Genomic DNA, 21,782 nt, shown 5'->3' with positions numbered 1-21,782 from the left:
AGTACCAGTGTTGCAAATGTATTCTTTTAAAATACAATTTACCATTATAAATATTTCTGTACTTAATTGATTAATCTTTGTTTTTTGTAGCACTCAAAATACTGTATCAATATACCACATCACATGCATTTTTTAAAGTTACATATATAGACATCATATATTAGTGATCATGATCACTACTATTAATAGGAGGAATATATAGTGAGAGAAACAGGGTTTTCTTGCTTAGAGATGAGGACGCTTTGTAATTGGATCCATTTTTCATTATTACTTCAGTTTATTCATAATTTTCTATTGATTTTAATTTCTGCCTTCAGAATTGACCTAAAAAGAAAGTGTATTTTTCCTTTTTACATATATTCAAATACAATAACAAAAAGAAAATAAGGTCAACTAAAACAAATAATTGCAGCTTACAATTAGCAATATCCATAGGGCTGGAATGGATTATTTATTCTTTGGTGCTACTCTTTTATATTTCTTCCATGATTCTCTAAATGCACGGTTCATACAACATATTGGGCACTGGGCACTCCCACTAATACCACACTTCACATTGTCCCTCTCTCCCAGCCCTGCTGCTGCAGTTCGCTGTCAGCGAATACTACAGGCTGGACTCATTCCAGTGTGTCACCTCTCTTTTGTTGCCGACTGCTGTTGCTTGAGCTAGATTCCTCTACAACCATTCACAACAACTGTTTTAAATGCAGCCCAGTCATAATTTGGGACCTGCCTGCCCCATTATTTAGAAGTCTAGGGACAGAGACTGACAACTTTTCCCATGACAGATAAATTTCTACAGTCTCACTTGGCTTGTACTAATCTAGACAATAAATTTTTTGGGGTTACAGTCTTCCTTTTAAAGCCCTTGCAATGTGATGCATCTGCTAATAATGATAGTTTACTACTGTAATATTTGTATCTATTATGTGGCAGGTAGAGCTATGGGGCAGGTTTAGCTCAGTTGGTTAGAGTGTGGTGCTGCTAATGCCAAGGTTGTGGGTTGAATCCCTGTACGGGCTATGCTGAAGGTCGGACTAGATGATCTCCAGAGGTCCCTTCCAACTTTACTATTCTATGATTCTATGATGTCAATTATTTCAGTGTCATAGTCAGAAGTCATAGTAAATACTCAAAAGACATTCTCCTGATTGGCCATGGTTAAACTAGTATTAGCATCTAACTTAAGAAGCCATTTTATGCACCTTTTTATTTAAAGGATCTACTTGCCGGGATCTGATCAATAATAACCATTACATTTTCCCTAATAATTCAGTCTGATTTTGGGTGTGTTTTTCACCTGCTTCCACTTTTGTTTGTCCTCCTTCTGTTTTTACAGCAAACCAAGTAGTGATGAGTGATATACGATTCACTGAAGGCTGGCAGCATCTCAGTATCAGGAGTACATGGGCTTTTAGCCTTGTACTCCCCTGCAAAAGGGTCACCAGCTGCATCAAACCATTAGTCTCCATCCCTTGGCTATGCATCCACATGAAAGGGTACCTTGCTAAAGCCTGTGTTCATGCCTTACTTTGCACATAATGCTACTTTTTTTAGCTTTTCCACCTCAGCCTAGCAGGCTCTGCACTGTCCTCTTTTAGCGCTTGTGCTTCTTGTAGTGATACTCACACTGATACTTAAGCTTCACACTTTTTGTATTAATATTTAGCTTTCTATTTAATTCCCTGATTTTCACTCATAGCAGTCTTTCTTCTAACTTGCTGTACAGCTGCAGTTCCTTCCAGAGTTTTACACTCTATTTTTTTTTAATTCAATGGGCTTTATTTCAGCTTGTAATTTCTCATCCCAGCCTTTAAAGTCTGAATTTCTTTATCTAGTTTATGCATTACTGACCACATCACCTGTGCTCTGTCTCATTTATTTAATTTCTTTATGGGAATGTGCTCTAGGTGACCCTGCTGAGTAGGGGGGGTTGGACTAGATGATCTCCAGAGGTCCCTTCCAACCTTACTGATTCTATGATTCTAAGGTTTTGGTGTTAATACTTTAAAATTTTTATTCTCWTGTTCACCTCTGAGCTGTTTTTACTTAGCTTGATTTTGAAGTGCTTAGTCTTCACTGAGCAACCTCATTTCCAAGCTCAGACAGAATCAAAATGAGAACAAGTTAGATAATTGTTTCCTGACTGCTAGACAACTGTTACCATAGCTAAAACAAGCTAAAATCAGCTGAGGTCCAGACCAGTCTTGCACTGAAARATAAAGACCTGTTACCTTTAACAAGTAATGCAACAATCATATTTACTGTGCTACAGGRCTACCTTGTTTTCTTTTCCATGTTCTGTCAAAGCTTTTCTGCACAACAGTGAATGGGCCTTTTATAGGGGTGTGATACGGATATCACAAGCATTATATAGTTATCAGTCTGTAGCAGTTCATTCAAGGCACATGGAGAATTGAACTTTGCCATTTATTCACCTGAATGCTGGATCTAGCCATTTCAACATCATATGCCTTAGAGTTCTGAATGCCATTTGAATTCTTCTCTGAATTCTGTGAAATAGAAAATCTTGAATGCTTGTAATTTTAATGTCAATTACCTGGCATACTTGAAAAGTGAAAAATAGTTGCACCAGCATATCTACCCAAGCTTGGAKATCTCAGCAACGTTTTTGGTGTTACTGCTGTGCTCTTTTTTCTGACACCTAGCAGGCACACAGATATATAATGAAAGTGTAGAGTCAACACTCTACAGGAGGAAATATTTCATTGTTCATCAACAGAACAGTTCAAGTGCTCAACAAATACCACTGTTAAAAGTGCAAAATAAACAAACTAAATAACAGAGGAGTGAAGGATTATCCTTGAGGTCTGTTTTATTCCTGTTACAGGCTTTTGAACACATGATCTACACTGCACTTCATATAGAAATGCAGTCGGTTTGGCAGTGCCCAGTAAATTAAATACAAAACAACTTTCTCACACACTTGGGTTAGTTGGTGATCACTCTGAGCACTAGATTTTTATGCTGAAATTACAAAGACAGGTAAAAGAGTCCTGATTCTTCAGGAACTGAGTTGCGTTTACTTGTGCAATACTGTGTGCTTTCTCCTCACTCATCAATTCCTAGCTCTAGAGATCACTCAGTCAGCCTTCTAGTTCRTAGTAAATTGTTAATCCATTATGCTCTGTTTGCTCCTCTTCAAGGCTCTGCACTGTGTTTTTGTAGGAGAATTGACTTTGCATAGAAAACCAACCAAGACTCAGGCTTTATTGAGGAAAATTCTCCGGGAGCTGAATTCTGCTCTGTGGCATCCCAGATGGTACTCTACTGTTCTACTGACTTCTTCTTATGGAAACTTTATGCACTACTCCCTGTGAGTGAGACCTGCGACACTACCCAGTGTTGCAAGAGATAATATTTCATTCCTCTTCTTTGAGGCATTTTGATCACTGTTTCTATTGCAGAGCTCATTGAGTATATTCTGGGCTTTAAATTGTTTTCTCCTGTTAGAAAAAACATATTTGATTAAACATTATGCAATATAATATGAAAAATATAAAAAGGGACAGTCTTCTCAAAGGCTTCCTAAATAGTCCTTAAGAAAAAAAAAATCTATAAAGACTTAAGCATGGCATCTAGTTCCCACAGAACTACTCTAATGAAGACTGAAAACAAATCCCTTAGCTTTCTGTAGGTTGTTCCCAAGAAGAACAAGCACTGATAACTTCTTCTCTGCAGAGCTGTAAATGAAAAAAWTCTTATAAATATGTGTTCAAGCATATTCATTCATGGACTGGTTTTCTGCCTCCTGGGTAAAAATACAAAGGTTTTGCATACTTGTAGTTGTAGAGAAATAACACTAGAGAGCACTGAAAGTTTTGTGGAAGGAGTGCTTTTTGTACTCCAATTTGTTTCCTAAATTGAGCTGCAACAATTCTCATTAAGGGAGGGCTAGAAGGCCACAAAAAGGACCTGCTGATCTCRTGCTGGCCATATGCCTTAGATGTCTCTGTTACTTTAAACATGTAGGGTGAAAGAAATCAGAGAATCATGAAACTATCAAATATATTGGGGAGGAAGGCACCTCTGGATATCAGTAGTCCAAACCCTTTGTCAAAGCAGGGCTAACTTTGAAGTTGGATCTGGCTGCTGAGGGCAGCTCTCCTGCCCAGGTGTGTTTAGGAAATCTCCAGGGATGGAGATCCTGTAGCCTTTCCAGGCACCCTTTCCAGTGCAACACAACTCTCATGAGGGAAGAAATTCTTCCTTCTGTCCAATCAGAATTTCTTTTGCTGCAACTTGTGACCATTTCCTCTTGTATTATCATAGCGCACATCTAAGAAGAGTCTGGCTCTATCTTCTCTTTAATCTACCTATTAAGTGGTGGGAGTATGCACTATGGACCTTCTTTCCCTTAATTTTCTCTTCTCCAGGCTGAACAGACCCTGATCCTTCAGCCTCACCTCACATATCATGTACCCCAACCCTCTCTTCATCTTAGTTAATCTCCACTGGATTTGTCAAATTCTGTAGTAGGAAGCCCAAAACCAGACATAGGACACCAAATATGGCTTTGTGACTGTGCTGGAAAAAATTACCTTCCTGCATCTGATGGCTCTACTCTTGCCAGTGTGGCCCATATAGATATATAGTTATATATATAATTATATCTATATCTATATATCTGTATCTATATATAGATTATCTATAACTATATAGATATAGCTATAAACTATTATATTGTTTCTAAGAGCTTTTAAAACATGAATAGTCTGTATTTTCTGGTTGGCTAGTGTTGAGCTATCCTATCACAGTGAGATCTCATTCAGATCTTATCTCARATTCAGCTCTCTCTCCCAATGATTGCAACGTATCTAGAGATATTTTTGGATAGAGGGAACATTCACCTGTTCTAACTTTGAAAATATATTGTAAGCTGATTCTGTCCCTGTGAACGATGAGAAAAAGAACATTCCAAAGGAGGTGCCCAGCACTCTGCATTGCAATGTGTTCACATGGAGTCAGGATGTGCTCACTCTGCCACAGTGCTGTGGTCACCCCAGGCTGATCTGCAACCCTGTCTCACTGTGCAGAAATCTGTTATACAAAGCACCAGGTGCTGTTGCATAGACATATACTCATCAGAGTGTTGCACTATATTTTTTCCACCAGCCATTTGCCAAGTCACAGATACAGAGTTTCTGAAGGCCAGAATGTACCTTATAGCATAGCCAAATGCTTTACCCGTGGAAAAAGTCCCAGTAGATTAACTGCTTCACTGCTCTAAAGCAAAACTAACTCACAATGTGAGAGGTGAAGGAGAGGAGAAACTGTAGCTTGGGAAAGTGCTGGAGGAGGTGTTGACTAGCCACTATGGCAACCATCCTGGTATACCGCCACCAGACTTCATAGGAGATTCTCCCCATCACTGCCTAGCATTAAAAAAAATTATCCAAGGTAGTACATGGCAGTTAGAATAAGTATTCAAGACAGTAACACCTTTAGGGAATGATCCTGAAATTTAAAAACAGTTGACATGCCAAATCTCAAAACCCTGCACAGGGAATGAGCCCATCTCACAGGATTCTAGTCCTGTTTGCTTGCCATCTGCTCCTCAGGTCTCACCTACTGAACATGAAGTTGCTGTCATGGAAATTAGCTTGCAATATTTAGGCACTGATGGTTTGTATTTTCTCAGTAAACTGTTTTTGCTCTGTTTAGAAGACAGCATTTTTGCTTCAGTGTGGGGTAACAGTGCATAGGCTCTTGTTTATTACACTCAAGGGAGTGTATTATGCTGTAAACATTCCTCTGATCATCTTCTTTAGGTGTTGCTCCTATACCATGTTATATGTATAGGCTATCTGGGTTACAGAATCCATTCAGGGAATTTCAGGTACAGGGTTTAGAATCACATTCCAAGATGGAGATGTAGGCATGGCACTCGCATATCTCAGATTAGGACTTTCTATGTTGCAGCTCTGGAAAATATGTTGCCATTAGAAAATAGAGATTCGTTGTCAGAGCAGCAGTTCAAGCTCTGAAAATGTGCAGCATGTAGAAGGTAGAGCTCTGGGCTGAACTGTGTGTTCTGTGGCAGAAGGTGCTGAATTCTGCTTTGCAGCTCATGTTGCTGTTTTCAGTCTACTTTTTGCCTTTGCAAATGCCACACAATGAAGGACAGTGTCACACCCACAGAAGGGGTGTCATCTGCACTTCTCCCCTGTTATGTGTGTTATCACATCTCCCCTGTGCATGACTAAACTGGTAACCATGCTAGCACCAGAACATCACTAGCTGGTAGCTCAGTGATGACTGTTAGCAGCAGAGAATRTGTCTGTGTGCAACCATAAAGATGGAGGAGAACCTGAGCCAGCATTCATTTAACTACCTCTGTACAGCCACTTCAGGTCCAGCTTGCCAAACTCAAAATGAYTGGCAGAGGAATCACATCTATCCATCCTCACCATCCTTCCACTGGGCAGTATTTGCCAGATATTTTCATCTTCTGGCAAATGGTCTGAAAACTCAAAGCCRAAGGATCACTTCCCTCCTGTCATGCAGCTGACTAATGCCCACCACCCCTGCTGTTTACTGGCTTCACCAATGATTATATACTACAAGCTAAGTTATTCAGATAGCTGGGAGGAGAGGAGGGAGTGAGATACTGCTCCATTTCACCTGGTAAAGTCAAAAGACACAGAATGAGTGTGGATCTTGGAAAAAGTTAGACTAGATGGTTRCACAACCCAGGCTACAGCTGTGATCTAGGCTTCTGATGAAGCATACGGATATTTGGACAACCTTTTTCACCCCAGGAATAACAAATAAAAATCGCTGTGACTTCTGAACAGGGGCACAGTGAAAAAACAAGAGCAAAAGGGCAAAAGCTGCTGCAAGAGAGATTCTGACTGCACAGAAGGAAAAAATTTCTTCTTTCATGAGTGGTGCAGTGCTGGAGTAGGTACCAAATAGACCATGCAATCTCTATCCTTGGAGATTTCTAAAAGCTAACTGGACAAAGCTCTCTCTTTGAAAGCGACTCTGCTTTGAGCAAGGTATGAACTACAGACTTCCAGAGATCCTTTCCTCCCTAGATTATTCAATGATTCTGTGATAAACAGACTGGTAATCCTCCAAAGTCCTGGAGATCTGACTTCAATTTGAATGGAACTACTATCCCCAGACACATTTGGTAGGATAAGGAGGATTTTCCTTGTCTTTCTGAGTAGGTGGTTGTTCTGCTACCAGATCATCTCTTGGTTCGATAATAGCCTTTTCCCACAGCAGCTAGGACACAGAGATTGTTTCTTCTGGACTGAAAGTGTCACAGACACTGCATTGTGAGAGATCAATGAGTCAGACAGTAAGTATAGCTAGCAGACTCTACAACTAAAATGATAATATCTATGGGTGTTTTGCAAGTATGCACTGGAAAATAACTTTAAAGTCTGCGTATTATTTTGCCATTTTCTTCAGAAAAGTAAGAATGTTTTAAATCACAAAGTATACAATTGTCAGGTCTCCACTGTACACTTACTGACACTGCACTTGTTCCTGAAAATGTTTGGGAGAGAGAGAGAGGGAGGGAGGTGAGATGAGGAGAGAGAAGGGGAGGGGAGGAGAGGGGAGGGAAAGGGAGGGAAGGGGAGGAGAGGGGAGGAGAACAGAGGGGAGCAGAGAAGAGGAGGGGAGCAGAGGAGAGGGGAGGGGAGAGGTTTCCTTAAAATAGAAACAATATTTTTTTCCACTAGCTCAGAAAGAGCCTTGCGTAGATAGACTATGTGTGATTAGATTTGRATGAGTTTGAATCATTTAGAAGGGATAACATGAAAAAAGACTGCTTTGGTTTATATGATGGAAAGGGAGACTGAGAGTTCAAGCATCCTCTTTGGCCATCTCTTTCTCCATTATGGACCAGACTGAAAAAAAAGGAAAGGTTAGCGGGTTTTAGGTTGGTTAGTTAGTTAGTTAGTTAGTTAGTTTTTTCATTTCAGAGCCTGAATATCCTGTTGCAAAGGATGGTAAGAACTTTGGGGCAGGCAGTAGAAACTGACTGTCAAAGGAGAACCAAGTGTCAGTCTGGATCAGTCATAGGGTTGCCATATAGGTTGCCGCAAAAGTATCCACATCTGCATWCATGGCTGTTCACTTTGTGGCTGACAGAGCAACAATGATTCAGATATGTTGCGATATAAATCGTACCTGAGTGGCATGTCTGAGTAATGTGTTCCATGACTACCAAAGGACAATTTTTTTCCCTAAACCTTTTTGTTTCTGCATTTATCACTGTTATGAGCACTGAAAGTAAGAAGGGAAAAGATCAGTAATGCAGAATCACAAAACCCAGACTTTTCTTCATTTTAATCTGTAGGGATGAAATAGTGCCATTGAATGTACCAGAAAAGGAKAACAGGATACATAACAGAGTAGAAATATTATTTTCAGTTAACTGGTGTATGTTCATGGAGTCTATCATCTATGTTGAATTTTAAAGGAATTTTCTGAATGGGAACAAAGCACAAGATCAGTAACATAGCACTTAACAGGAAATATCAGACTGTCTACATATACAAACCTCTGTGTTCTTATACATTTTTTAGGCTTGAAAAAGGCTCTAAGCTTCAAATTAAGCCTGCTTGTTATATTTTGTTTTGTTTTAAAAATAATAATAATAAAAAAAAACAGTAATCAAAATATCCTGCAGCAAAAGTATGGGTTATGAACGAGGAGTTGAAGGAGACTCAGACCGTGGAGTTACTAGGTCAAACAGGAGATATAATAATGGAATAAAATAAAAGTATACAGATATTATTTTAAAATGGATTGATTATATTGCTTTTTGTTTATTCTGAGTTAAATCTAATGCATCTTTGATATTTTCTGAAGTCAATTTTTAAACCACTGTAGTACTAGGTAGATGCAGTAGATTAAAACAAGGCTTACATTTCTACAGCTTTAGCTGTGGCTGCAGTTGCATTAGCCCCAAAATATCTTATACTGATATGTATCTTGTTTATCTTCCTTTTAGGTGAATAAGCTATGTAAGATCATGCACACTAGTGTAATACATCCACACCGGTGATTGTATTGCTTTAGCTATGCTTATGTAAATTAGCAGAGCTTTTCTACCTATGTAAGTCCTTTCTTAGGTAGACCTTAGAAACACTGCTCTATTTTGGGAAAAAAGGCTTTTTTATATTAATAAAAAGATTTTTTTCATCTTTGTTTTCTCCTGTATTCTGAAGGGCAAGAGATGATACAAGAAGAGACAGAATGGTGGCTGCAAATAGGCTTTGAAGCTGTACTGAAAGAAGTAACTTCCTTCCTTTTATCTGTTTCTCAGCCTTCCTCAGAGCCATAGCACAGTGTACGTATACTTCTGGAGGCAGGCAAACCTTTTACAGGATGCAATCCACTGTATTAAACCAAATCTTTCCAAAACTCAGAGGGACCTGTTCATCAATGGCAGGCGATGTCACTTATGCAGATGTAGCAATGCTACCTAGGCGGGAAAGACCACATGTTCCTTCTCAAACATCAACTCCAGGTAAAGCTCTTAGATGTATAGTGTCTTCTCTCTCTCTTCCTCTCTCTCCCTCTCCCTCCCTCCCTCYCTCTCTCTCTCTCTCTCTCTTTCTCTTTTCTATTTTAAATTGCTGTTGGATAATACTAAGAAAATGCTATAAATGCTTCATGTAGAAGTCATGGTAAGGGTGAGAAGTTGCAAACGGTGAGAAACAAATCAGTAAAGCTAGTCTTAAGTCAGTATTGTTACAGAACTGTGTCCCAGTTCTGGCCCAGTGTTTTGAATAACAGGATGAAAACAATAATTGCAAATTTTGAATAAAGAGCATCATTTTTTTATTATGAATATTAAGATCAAAAGTTGTTAGAATATGCTCCACTAAACTACTATCTAATTCAAAAATCAAATTAACGCATTTTATGATGTCTTCATGAAAAAGCAGTAGTAAAGTAACCCTATCAGAAAACTACAGCTGAAAGTGTAAAAACTATCACTGAAGGAARTATCAAATGACTCCTAAAACCTATTGCTCTTCCTCTTTGATTTTCCAGTAGTGATTTTCCCAGAACCACATTATCAGTCTGTGACTGCTTCACATATTTATAACAAAAGAAAAAAAAAGTAAATATGCAGGGTAGGGAGATGATTTAAGTCCTRTTTTTTTAAGAGAGAATTTCCAGTACTTGGAAACAATGTAATTCATTCTTTAAAGCATTTTGTCAAAATTCTGGATCACATCTAGTGCAAACTACAGTTTTCACTATAAGCAGATAGGAAACATACAGTGATCAGAGTAAGATGACATTTCTGTGCTTTCAAGGTATAATAGTAATTAATGTAATTAAGCAAACAACATTGCATAAGAAGCATTTTTGTAATACATATTGTTTCACTTGCAATGAAGTTTAATAATGATAATGGTGATCTGAATGCATGCAATTAAATGATAGAAACATTTAAAAAATATTTTTACAGAAGYTTTCTCCCCTAAATAAGAATTAGTTCACTTTAATTATATACGTAACAGAAAATACTACATTGTTCTTCATATACATGCATTTGTAGATATCATTCATATCAGTGTAACCTGTAGAACAAAAAGCACAGAATTTCACTCAGAATTTTACCCCATTTTCTAACAAAATATCATCTATTTTCAGAAGGAGGCAGGCATCAAATCTTGATTTGAAGATGTCCAAGAACGTCCCTTGACAATCAGCTAATAGTACTCACTAAAGGAAAAGTTTGAGTTTGAATTGGTCAAGTCTTAATTTCCAATTAAATTMCAGTTAAAGATCTCATTAACATCCAGACAATTTTTGTTAAATGCTTGTTTATTAGTCTTTAGCACTCAACATTTTCTTCCGTAAAGATATTGGCTGCAATAAACAAGTCATCTCCAACTCTTCCATTGCCGTTAAATCTTTCATTGTAACTAATTTTCTATAGAACTCTATTCTTCTGGTGCTTTTCTATACATTCTCCAGTGTTTCTAACTCCTTTAAAAATGTGGGTAACAAGGGTATGCACAGTTTTACTGTGAGTCTGTTATGCTGCATAGAGAGACAATATTCTCTTAAATAATCTTTCCTTCATTGTTTATAGATCTCAGGGTCACTTCCCCTCATTCTTATATCTTGCTATACTCAGAAATACTTTATTTGAATAGGCTTGAATTTACCAGGCGATCCTGGTCAGCTATATGGCTGTCATTATTTACCTTTATTAAGTTCCTATTGTTTTCATGTTTTATCAGTAATGACTTTTATGTTTACTTTGACACAATGGGGAAAAAAGCACTAAATAGTATTGAGCATATTGAGCAACTTTAGAACGTCACTAGAAATACTCCCTGGTGACAATTACTCTTCTGCCTCCATCATTAACACACTATTATACTAACCTATTAACACAGGTTTTATTGCTACTGAGATGGACAAAAACTTGAGCCATATTATTCTGCATTAGAAAATTAAAAATAATCAATTTTAGTTACTTTTCCTTCTTTGAAGTTTTAAAACTTTGCCTGAAATTCATACTTAATCATTCAGTCAGGCCATGCTTTTTTACTCCAGGAAGTTGATCAAAAAGGAGTCACTTTTAACACAGGAAGAATGGGAGAATTTCCACAAAATTCTTTTTTGTAATTTGTAAAAACTCAGTAAGAAATTCAGAAAAAAATCCTGAAATGTGACTGCCATGTCAAGTAATGTTCACAAGGCTTAAGTTTAGTGCAAGTCTTGCAATGACTAATTCTAAGGTTCCCCATTAAGTTCTCTGTTGTGTAGCAGATTCTCAGTGAAATATATGGGGGGTGCTTTTGCAGCTATTGGAAGAGTTGGGAATCATAAAATCTGGCATGATAAGCAGGAATTGCCCAAAGTAGCTAATAGAAAAGACCAAAGATGCAAAGTACAGCTTGCTCAGAGAGAGATTGTCCCCTGAAAGCTAGAAGGAGTGCTCTCCTGCATGGAGTTAGCTACTGGGGTTAAGGCAACTTGAAGTGGATGGCTTCTCCATATTAAACACGTGAAGTCTTACAAGATCCAAGAAGGCCAATGGTCTCCTGGGGTGCATTAGGAAGAGTGTTGCTAGCAGGTCGAGCGAGGTGATCCTGCCCCTCTGCTCAGCCCTGCTGAGGCCTCATCTTGACTACTGCATCCAATTCTGGGCTCCCTAGTACGAGAGAGACATGGAGCTACTGCAGAGAGTCCAGCGTAGGGCTACAAAGATGGTCAGAGGGCTGGAGCATCTGCCCTATGAGGAACGGCTGCGAGAGCTGGGCCTGTTTAGCCTGGGGAAGAGGAGACTGAGGGGGGGGGATCTTATCAATGTGTACAAGTATGTGAAGGGAGGGTGTCAAAGGGATGGAGACAAACTCTTTTCAGTTGTCCCATGTGACAGGACAAGAGGCAATGGGCAGAAATTGAAGCACAGGAAGTTCTGCCTGAATGTGAGGGGGAATTTCTTCACTGTGAGAGTGACAGAGCACTGGAACAGGTTGCCCAGAGAGGTTGTGGAGTCTCCTTCTCTGGAGATCTTCAAGGCCCACCTGGATGCAACCCTGTCTAACATGCTCTAGGTGACCCTGCTGAGCAGGGGGGCGGTGGACTAGATGATCTCCCTTCCAACCTTACTGAATCTACGATTCTATGATTCTAAGATGATCCACTTGTTACCATATCCTATACAAAGAAGTTTCCACACTTCCTCCAGTTTGGAACAGGAATTTGAAATCAGCATTCAAAGYGAGACTCTCCACCCCAGAATGAATGCATTGGCCACGAGTCCTGGTCCTGTCAGTGGTGAGCACTATAAGCAAATATCCTCATGCTGAGACACATTAAAGTCTCCCCTGGAAGATGGCTTGGTACTTAGGTCCCTCCCTTTGCTGTATTTTTGGTAGTCTCAGTCTTGGCTAGGGATGTCTGACTATTTTACAGAAAAAGAAGCAGCTTCAAGATGGTGTTGAGGTTTCCCCTCAACATGAGTAAAGCACTCACCTGGGTAGGTGGCTGATTAATCACCATGCCAAATTCGACAGGGGAATGTTCAGAGAAGCAKATTCCCAGACCTGAGGGGAGTCTTCAGATCATGAATCCACAAAACTGATACATTATCACCTTCTCCTGGCTGTATTTTGTGCAAGTTTAAGATGATTAGATGTAATTTACCATATAAAAGTGCATATGTATGGGAAAATCTAAAGGGAGAAGTCTCTTGGAGTTCTCCCAGAATCTGCTTTCATCTCAATAGCTATTCAATTTATTTTACAATGATACAGAAAACAATATAAAAATCACTGATGGCACAGTTGCAAATATAAAATTGCATACAATGATAAGGAAAGCTCAATCATTGAAACCTTGCAAATTCACTTGATAAACTGGATTTGCTAAACCATATGTTTAACATAATGCAGAAATAAAAGATGTCTGCAGCTGCAAGATGGGAGGCTGCACTCAGGAAAGTGATTGAAATGGATTGTCATGATCCTATTCCAATTTGAAAGTCAACAGCAAGGTTACTACACAGTAAGCTGAATTTCAGGTCTCAGTTAAATGATCTGAGCTAAAAGGATGAAATGACTCTTGGATGCTCAACAGGGAATGGTGAGAAGGAATTTAGAGGTAAAACTGGTTGTTCACATGCTTTGGTGAAACCATCACTGAACTAGCAGGTACTTGTGGTTCAAAACAGATGTTCAAAAGTAGAAAAGAGTTCCAAAAATATTTGTTTAAGCTTCCTAGTTTACTCAAGAAATGTTAGAGAGTGACCTGATCATCTTTCATAAATGACTACACGTGAACCTTTTCTCTGTAACAGAAGAACAAATCAAAAAGAGTTAATCTCTGTCATCTAGCTACCCTACAAGCAGTCATAGACTGGTATTTGTTTCTTCCTTGGCTTCTTGTCCTCCTCCTTAACCTCCTCAGCCCTTCCATGTGCTTCAGGCCTTGACCATCTTACTAGCCCACTGCTGGATCCTTTCCAGTTTCACCAAATCTTTCTTCAATTGATGGCATCTGGACACAATATTCCAGGTGTGGCTTCAGCAACATCAAGTGGAACAGGAGAGAAACTTCCCTTATCCTGCTGATCATGGTTCTACTGATGCAACCTAGTAGGCAACTTGTATTACCTGTGATGAGGGTGCACTGTTGGTCTATATTCAGCTTGGTATCCAGATGACYGTAAGAGCCTGACTATTGTAAAATCCGACTCTTTGGAGCAAATGACCTGCCAGAAGGACTCYCTATTTGCACAAGTTTCCAGCAAATGTAAATCTTTACAATTTGTATATAGAAATGAAGTGAAATTTCAGTTTCAGTGATAGAGACGTCCACCTAGAGAATTCGGGCTTGTTGCAAAACTAGGTAAGGACATATAAACATCTAGCAAAATTAAGGTTGCATGGGCATTTTGAAACTACTTGCTGACTTCTGAAGAGTTCATGTCCAAATGATCATGTACCAATATAGATTTTAATAGAAGCATTACTTTTATTTGAACTATTCAGGTCACAGATGAGAATGTTTTCTTTCATACATTGAGATAGGTGATCTTTTCACTCTTTAAAGATATGGATCTTTATTTGAGAGAGAAAATATTTAATAACAGGAACAGATTTTGTGAAATATCTATTCTAGGAAAATGCATCACCATTTATAAGGCTAGTGCATTTTAAAATTTAAAAATCCTCATTGCTTTTTGAAAAACTTTTACATCGTAAGAAAGAAAGCCCTTACGAACATTTYGTTTTGAGAACAGACTGTTACTTATCTATACACTTAAACATAATTTACAGATTTGCTATAATTCATTGAGCTAATAAATTGTGATAAAACAAGCACCAAACTGTATTAGCTGACATCCCCTAAAACACAGTAGGTCTTGCCTATATGAATGAATATCATTTACCAGCCAGTTCTTCTATATTTTCCTTACACTAAACTGTAAAACCTCTCAACACCAGCMACTCCCATATCAAATACTACCTCATTTCAGCCTAATGAAACTCTGTTCTTCCTTGCTGCTAGGCTTTTCCCTGATCAGTGAGATTTTATACAACACAAAGTGCTTACCACTTGTTTAAAATCCCAGTAATCACAAATTAAGGCAGTAGCACAAAAACATATTCTTGATTCAGCTTGATTAAATCTCACCATTTATGGAAAGAAAACCACAGCCCCAAAGATGCAAATATCTTTCATAAAACTCGCAAATAGCTTTACAAAATATCTGGCTAAAACAAAATTGAAAATGTGTTTAATAAAGGGTGTATGTGCTTTTAACTCAAATCAAGCTGTTTCTGTTTTGYTTTAGTAATGTGCATGTGGAAAGGAATGTCTTCAATCATCAAGTCTATTCCCCTGCTATTAGAGGCATCACATCTTGTTCTGGCATGAAATTTCACAAGCCCAGAATGCCCCYAAAAATCACCTTGCTACAAAAGGTTGCAGTTTTCCCTATGGGTTCTCCCTGCTCCATGCAGCAGTCACAGTTCTTATGCCTCAAACTCTTATGATACTTCCTGAGCTTCCTGAGTTGGCTTAGAAACATTGGGAAGTTTGCTATGGAAACACCCAGGGGTCTTACCTATCCTTCACTCTGCCTAGCTCCCTCCTTGTCCAACCACACAGGACTCATATAGTTCAAGCAAGGATTATGGGGAAAGCTTTTAATTGCTTCCTAACACCAGCAGGAAATGATAAGTCATCAACTTGCCTGCTTTCTCATAGAAAAAAAAAAAAAAAAAAAAAAAAAAAGAAAGAAAAAAGAAAAAAGAAAAAGAAAAAGAAAAAAAAAAAAAGCTGAATTAACAACTTGGGAAACACATGCCCCTTTGTATATGGACTCATTCTTCTACATGCTTTTTGATTGTTTCTTTGCTTAGTGGCTCACACAACCACAAATGTCAGCATTTCCCTGCTCCTTACAGGAAACACAATCACATACGCTGAACTGCATGTGAAGCCGAAACGCAGAGAGAGCAGCAGATCAGAGGCTTCCGCTTCTGGTATTGTGCTATTTTCTTTGGTTGTCAGTTACTAATTATAGTCTTTTCTATTAGCCAACAGTAAAATGTGTTATCAGGAATCTTTATATACAACCTCTCAACAAAGAACTGAGATATCGTTTCATAGTCATGTTCCTTTTCACTGGATTCTTAGATAAACACACTTTTCTTGTAAAAATAATCTTGAGATTTTTAAAATAATTTTTAAAATGCTTTTATTAAATGCCCTAAACTAACCTGAGTGAGGGTTTTTTGTTTGTTTGGGTTTTTCTAAGAATAGAGGAAGAAAGTATTTTTTAAAAATAATTGTAGTTAGAACATTCCTATGATTAGAACATTCATGAATGAATCAAAAGTTACTGAACTGGGGTTTGGTTTAATGCAGTTTGCATTTCACGGCCTCAATAAAATTTCACATTTTTCAAGGAACTCTCATGTAAGTACAAACTTCCTATGTCTCTGCAGGAAAAGTCACAGGGGCAGATTTGGCCTTGTGAGTCAGTGTAATATCCAGATCTTTATTTGCTGGTTGTGAACTGATGGTTCTCATTCTCTCTGCACTGAGCAAAGTTTGCCAGACAAGATATGGCCTATAAAACTGCAAACTGAAAAAGAATGTTACAGAATACACCTTAGCCAGTCAAAGAATGAGGCAAGATCAGGAACACAGTAATTACAAAGATGGAACTTTGTGGCTTGTTGGAATGGCACCTTGACYCAAAATTGCATGGGTTCCTCCCTCTCCTGGGTTTTACACTGTTAGAAGCTGATGAAGGACAAACAACTAGAGAGGTACTTGTTTAGCTGCAGTTTATGGTAATACGCTATCAATATGGAATCTTCGCCTTTTGTATACATTCATGTAAGTTGGTCCTCAGCCCTAGGAGGCATTTTACCAGTTTTGTATCTTTTCCYGTGGAGAGTGTGATAGAGAGGAGTAATGTACCACCAACCATTCCTGGTGCTTCTGCTAAAGTGCTCTGCAGTATCCTACAGGCTACAGGTGGGTAGGTGGGAGGAGGCAGTGCTTGAAAAAATTATCTTGAAGGACAAAGTGAGGATTCATTTCCTCAAGTCCCTGATATTTTTGTATACATGAGAAAGAGGCACTGGGTTAGGACATCCTTCAGAGTGCCCATGGGCTTCCCTGTGTCTGGGGGAAGCTGATGGGACTGGAGCTGTGCTACCAGGACATGATTAAAGGAGAGCTCACTAGCCCAGAGAGCACTGCAGCAGGGGAAATTCCACCTCGGCTTATCTACCACTTAACCGACAATTCCCACAGTAGGAAGCCATATGTCATTAGTGGGACTGTCAAAATCCTGGTCACTGCAACCTAATTCCAGATAATACTTTTTATTATGTCACAGATTTTTCTGTATTACTTGTACTGAATTTCCTCCTATAAACAGTTCAGTAATTCTTAATGGAATAATTAATTCAAAAGTTTTTGCTTTTTCTGACAAAATGATCCTTTAATTTCACTTTCCCTTATGCAAAAGAAATGCAAATTGTTAATAAATAAAATGTCCCTAAATACTTTAAATGGCAGAAAGATCTTAGACAGATGTTTTCGATATTGCTTCCAAGTTGGGAACTGGCATATATAAAGGCAATGTTAATTTTAACAAGGTAAAGATTTTAAGCTGTTCTACCTGGCTTTCTGAAGGTTTCAGATGTCAGCATTCAGCCTGGTTTTATGTGGCCATGATCCTGGGAGTCCTCATGCTCATTTTGCTGGGTGTTACGGCTGTGCTAGCAAAGCAATGTGAGTAGATCATAGCACCTATTTCATCTCTTTACTGCAGGTATGGTTAAATTTCACAAGGAGTATGTTGTCAAAAGAAAAATTCCCTTAATTTGTATTAAAGATGTCGAGTTATACACAAATACAGGAAGATAAATGTAGCATTCCAAAGGGAACATTTGTTATCTGTCATTTAACATATAGAGCGCTGATGAATGGGAGTTGCTACACATCATCAGTGATGCTAAAGGTCTATATAGGGACATTTAAAATCTTCAAATCAGAACCTTTGACCTTCCTCACTTACGAGTTAAAAGTTGCATCCATGATGTCACTTGGAGATCATTTCCCTTAATTACTTTACAGATTTGAAGAAATAGAAAAAAAGCAGACTTCAAAGTTCCTTGATTAAAACTTTTTTTCATTTAATCAGACTTCTCTAGCACCAGTAATATCATAACCCACATTGCAATCCAGTTATACAAGAACTGTTCTAAGGAAGTCATTAATTTTCTAGGAGAAAAAAAAATCTTGAAAAACTTCATCCCTGCATCCCTGCCAACTCTCCTTAAATCCCCCCAAAATATCACATATTCTTTAAATACTCAACTGTCAAAAATGGCACAATAGCCATATTGGCTATATTATTCAATAGCTACACCCTTTGACAGACAGTTATACTCATCACTGAGTACTCACTTTTTCTATGTACACACACACACACACACACACACTGAACTTGGATATAAAAATGACATTTCCTTGACCCTGTTGTTAACTTTTTTTTTTTTTTTTTTGGTTAAAGTTGTGAAGGGCAGAGGAGAAAAATTGGAAAGTTTGTCTCAGTATAGTCCTAATAGCACTCACAATCACATTTCTTCAGAGAAAGCTGACTCAACATTGCTACTGAAATGGCTAATGGAGGAACTGTGTGAAGAAGGAGAGGGTAAGGAAAGTTAGTCTTTTTATAACACAGAACACATGCTGTGTGTACACTTTTTTGTCTCTTATTCCCATTTCTGCAATTTATGGGAAACTACTAGTACTACTGACAGAGCATGGTGTCACTGTAGAGAGGTGGTGACAGGATCTAAACTGACATTGTAATGATAATAGTTTTGACCTTCTTTTGGTACATCATTTGCAGTGCTTTCTTTGTGTTTGCAGCAGAACTGCCAGGGGCTGCCTTCAGAAATGCCATATGCCTCAGATCCTCTCTGTGTCTTGGAGAACTCTTTGAAGCCAATAGTTTTTTGTATGTTTGCAAAAAGCAGGAGGGAATTTAACTTTCATATAGTTTTGTAAGGATCAAGTAGAAGAAAATCTTCCTAGGGTCTTGTGGTCATGGATCTGTTTGTTGGTAAATCGTAATGCTTTTCTAAGGATTCTTTATAATGAGAAAAAGAATATAGACACTGTTACTTCAAAATATTAGAGGAAGCCAAGATGCTCACACATGCTGTTAGTGAAATGTAAAGTAAACCTGGGAATAACAGCGTTCACCTTATTTAATACATTTCCATAGCCATTGTTCAGACCTCAGCAAAGTACCTGAGCTTTCAAACATCTGTTGTGCCAAACACAYATTATCCACCTCATGTTGCATCACATGGTGTCTTCTCACAAGGGTCTGTGGGAGGAAGAAGAGACTCAGTGTCTGGGGAGCCCTCTAGGTTCTCCCTCTGCTCTCCATATGGCATGTGGCACCAACAAGGTAACAAGAGCCTGGTGGTATGCAGTGGGAATGCTCAACTGCACGGCACCATGGCAAAGGACTGGGAAACTGAGGAAAGCAGGGACACTGAAGCTTCAACCCTTGCTCCACACTCAGTAAACCCATGCCTGTGAGAGAGGATGAACTGCTTTTGGACCAGTCAGCCAGGTAGATAACTTTAAATGCCACAGGGCAAGTAAAACAAGCCACTGTGCTAGCTAATGGTTGCCCCCTTCCCTGCCCACAGGAACAACGTGTGAGCTGTGTCCACCAGGGTGGCAACTACACAGGGGGAGATGTTACTACTTCTCTGAGGAGGCTGTAAGCTGGGATGACAGCCAGAGAAACTGTCTGGCTAGGAAATCCCAACTTCTTGTTGTTGAAGATGAAATTGAGATGGTGAGTCTTGCAGTAGCCCTAAAATTTTGCAACAATCACCTGCATTAGTCAAACATTTCGCCATGTGAACCCTGAAGCACTGCCCAGATAACAGGTGCATGTGCAGCCAAGCAAGAGCATCAGGTGCAGAGCATCTAACTCCTTACAGGCAGGACTTGTCTTGGAGTGGACCTACAGGGTGGAGCTGAAGAAGCACAAGAGAGGCAAGTGTGGAAACCACAGTAGCTTTGACTGGGAGGAGGAGATTCTGGAGACTTCCCACTCATTTCCATCACTTGCCTCTGGGAGGAGAGGCTTCATTCAGCAYTGAATGGGAATCCAAACAGTAAAACCTCCTTCACACCTCTTTTGGGGGACATGACTGGCCGGGTATCACTAAAAACAGGTCATGGCTCTACTGAGCAATTCTCTAAGGAACAGATCTTTTGGAGTTTAAGGAACAGGCTTTGCAACCTCGTACATTAGAATGAGGAGTACCAGAGGCCATTGAAGTGTGGAGAAGTTTTGAAAGCTGACAGGAAGCTAGTCAGCCTGACTGGCAGTCAGAAGAGAAATTCTGCAGCTAGTTAATGTGTATGGGCCAGAACAYGCACCACTTCAATATGGCTGGATCCATACCCCAGCTCTCCGTGTGAGGGACTACAGGAAAAGCTGTACATGAGACAACAATGACAGAGTGCAGCAGAAAAGCTGTGCTGTTGAATAATGTATTTCTACTTGCTCCGCAGGAATTTATAGATAATAAAGAGAAAGATACCAAGTATATATGGATTGGGTTGAAGTTTCAAGAGAAGAAGAAACAATGGCGTTGGCTTGAGAATCATGGAGTAAGAGAAAACAGGTGATGACTAGGGCTGGGAAGGTCTTTAAAAAAAGCAAAGACATGTTACTTTGCATGTAAATATAACTCTGAATCCAAGCTAATTTCATGATGCATAGATCTAGTCCTGCAGTCTCAAGCACTTATTTACATCTATTCCATGGCCAATGCCATGTCAACTGTATCCTGCTGAGCATTTTTGGAAACTTTGATTCTATGTCCGCAAAATCAACCACAGCCACAGCCCATGTATACACTGATGCAGAGGCACATAACTGAATAGTTCTGCCACTAAAGTCACCATCAGGAAGCTCTCTTCATGTACAGACTATGTTTGCATACAAACTCTGTCAAATGTGATGCCAGTCATGTAGACTGGGGGCCTGGGATTCATGCAGCTGAAGGGTCCTTCGCCTCCCTCTCATGATTACAATGCAGCACTGTGGCAGCATGTGGAGATTTTCCCATGTTTCTTATGCTAATGTATGTGAGCATCAATCTCTCAGAAGCAAACAGTCTTGGCTGTGGGTGCACATCCTATTTATGTGTGGAAATAGAGGAACTGTGCTTCAGTGGGTTAACTCATGCTTCATCCAAACCCTTCGCTTAATATATTTATCAGCAAATTTTATCCAGTACTGAATTTAAAGCTGACCACTCATTAGGTTCTTTTTGTTCTCTCATCAGGATAGTGCTAGACAGAATTGAGGCTGACAAGAACTGTGCTGTTTACAGAAGAAAAAACATGATCCAAACAGATAACTGCCAGACTTTAAAAAAGTGGATCTGCAAGAAGAATGCAACCTTGTTGGCTCTCTGAACCAGATTGCCAGATAACAGGCAGAGCTCTTGTGTCAGAAGACCAATTTTACTGATAAAGGAATCTGATGTAAATAATTTTAAGAGTCCTGCACAGAARTTTGAATTTTGCTGTCCTGTGCCCTTTGCCTCACTAAGACAGTACTTGATAAACCAAGAGGGAGCTCAGAAGTTGCCCAGTTCCAGTGAGAAGACCAAGCAGTAGGAGTGTAACTCAGCATATATGGCAGTGTTCCCACAGACAGACATTGGTAGAAGCTTCCTGAGGGA

General features: G+C 39.1%; 1 protein-coding gene across 1 annotated transcript; it reads left to right on the top strand.

The window, feature by feature from the left end:
- The first annotated feature begins 9,414 nt into the window (after positions 1–9,414).
- LOC146599277 (killer cell lectin-like receptor subfamily F member 1) lies at positions 9,415–21,563 on the top strand. The gene is made up of 7 exons (XM_085298794.1): positions 9,415–9,514; positions 15,936–16,013; positions 17,683–17,781; positions 18,566–18,706; positions 19,722–19,873; positions 20,602–20,714; positions 21,381–21,563. The coding sequence occupies exons 1-7, from the start codon at positions 9,430–9,432 to the stop codon at positions 21,511–21,513; spliced, it is 801 nt and encodes a 266-aa protein (XP_085154920.1). The 5' UTR covers positions 9,415–9,429; the 3' UTR covers positions 21,514–21,563.
- The last annotated feature ends 219 nt before the right edge of the window (positions 21,564–21,782 follow it).

The sequence above is a fragment of the Rhea americana genome, unplaced genomic scaffold (genome assembly GCF_003343005.1).
Source record: "Rhea americana isolate MKP2758 unplaced genomic scaffold, rheAme1 scaffold_142, whole genome shotgun sequence".
Lineage (NCBI taxonomy): Eukaryota > Metazoa > Chordata > Aves > Rheiformes > Rheidae > Rhea > Rhea americana.
Note: the sequence above shows the minus strand (reverse complement) of the source record. Positions and strands in the feature narration are given on the sequence as shown.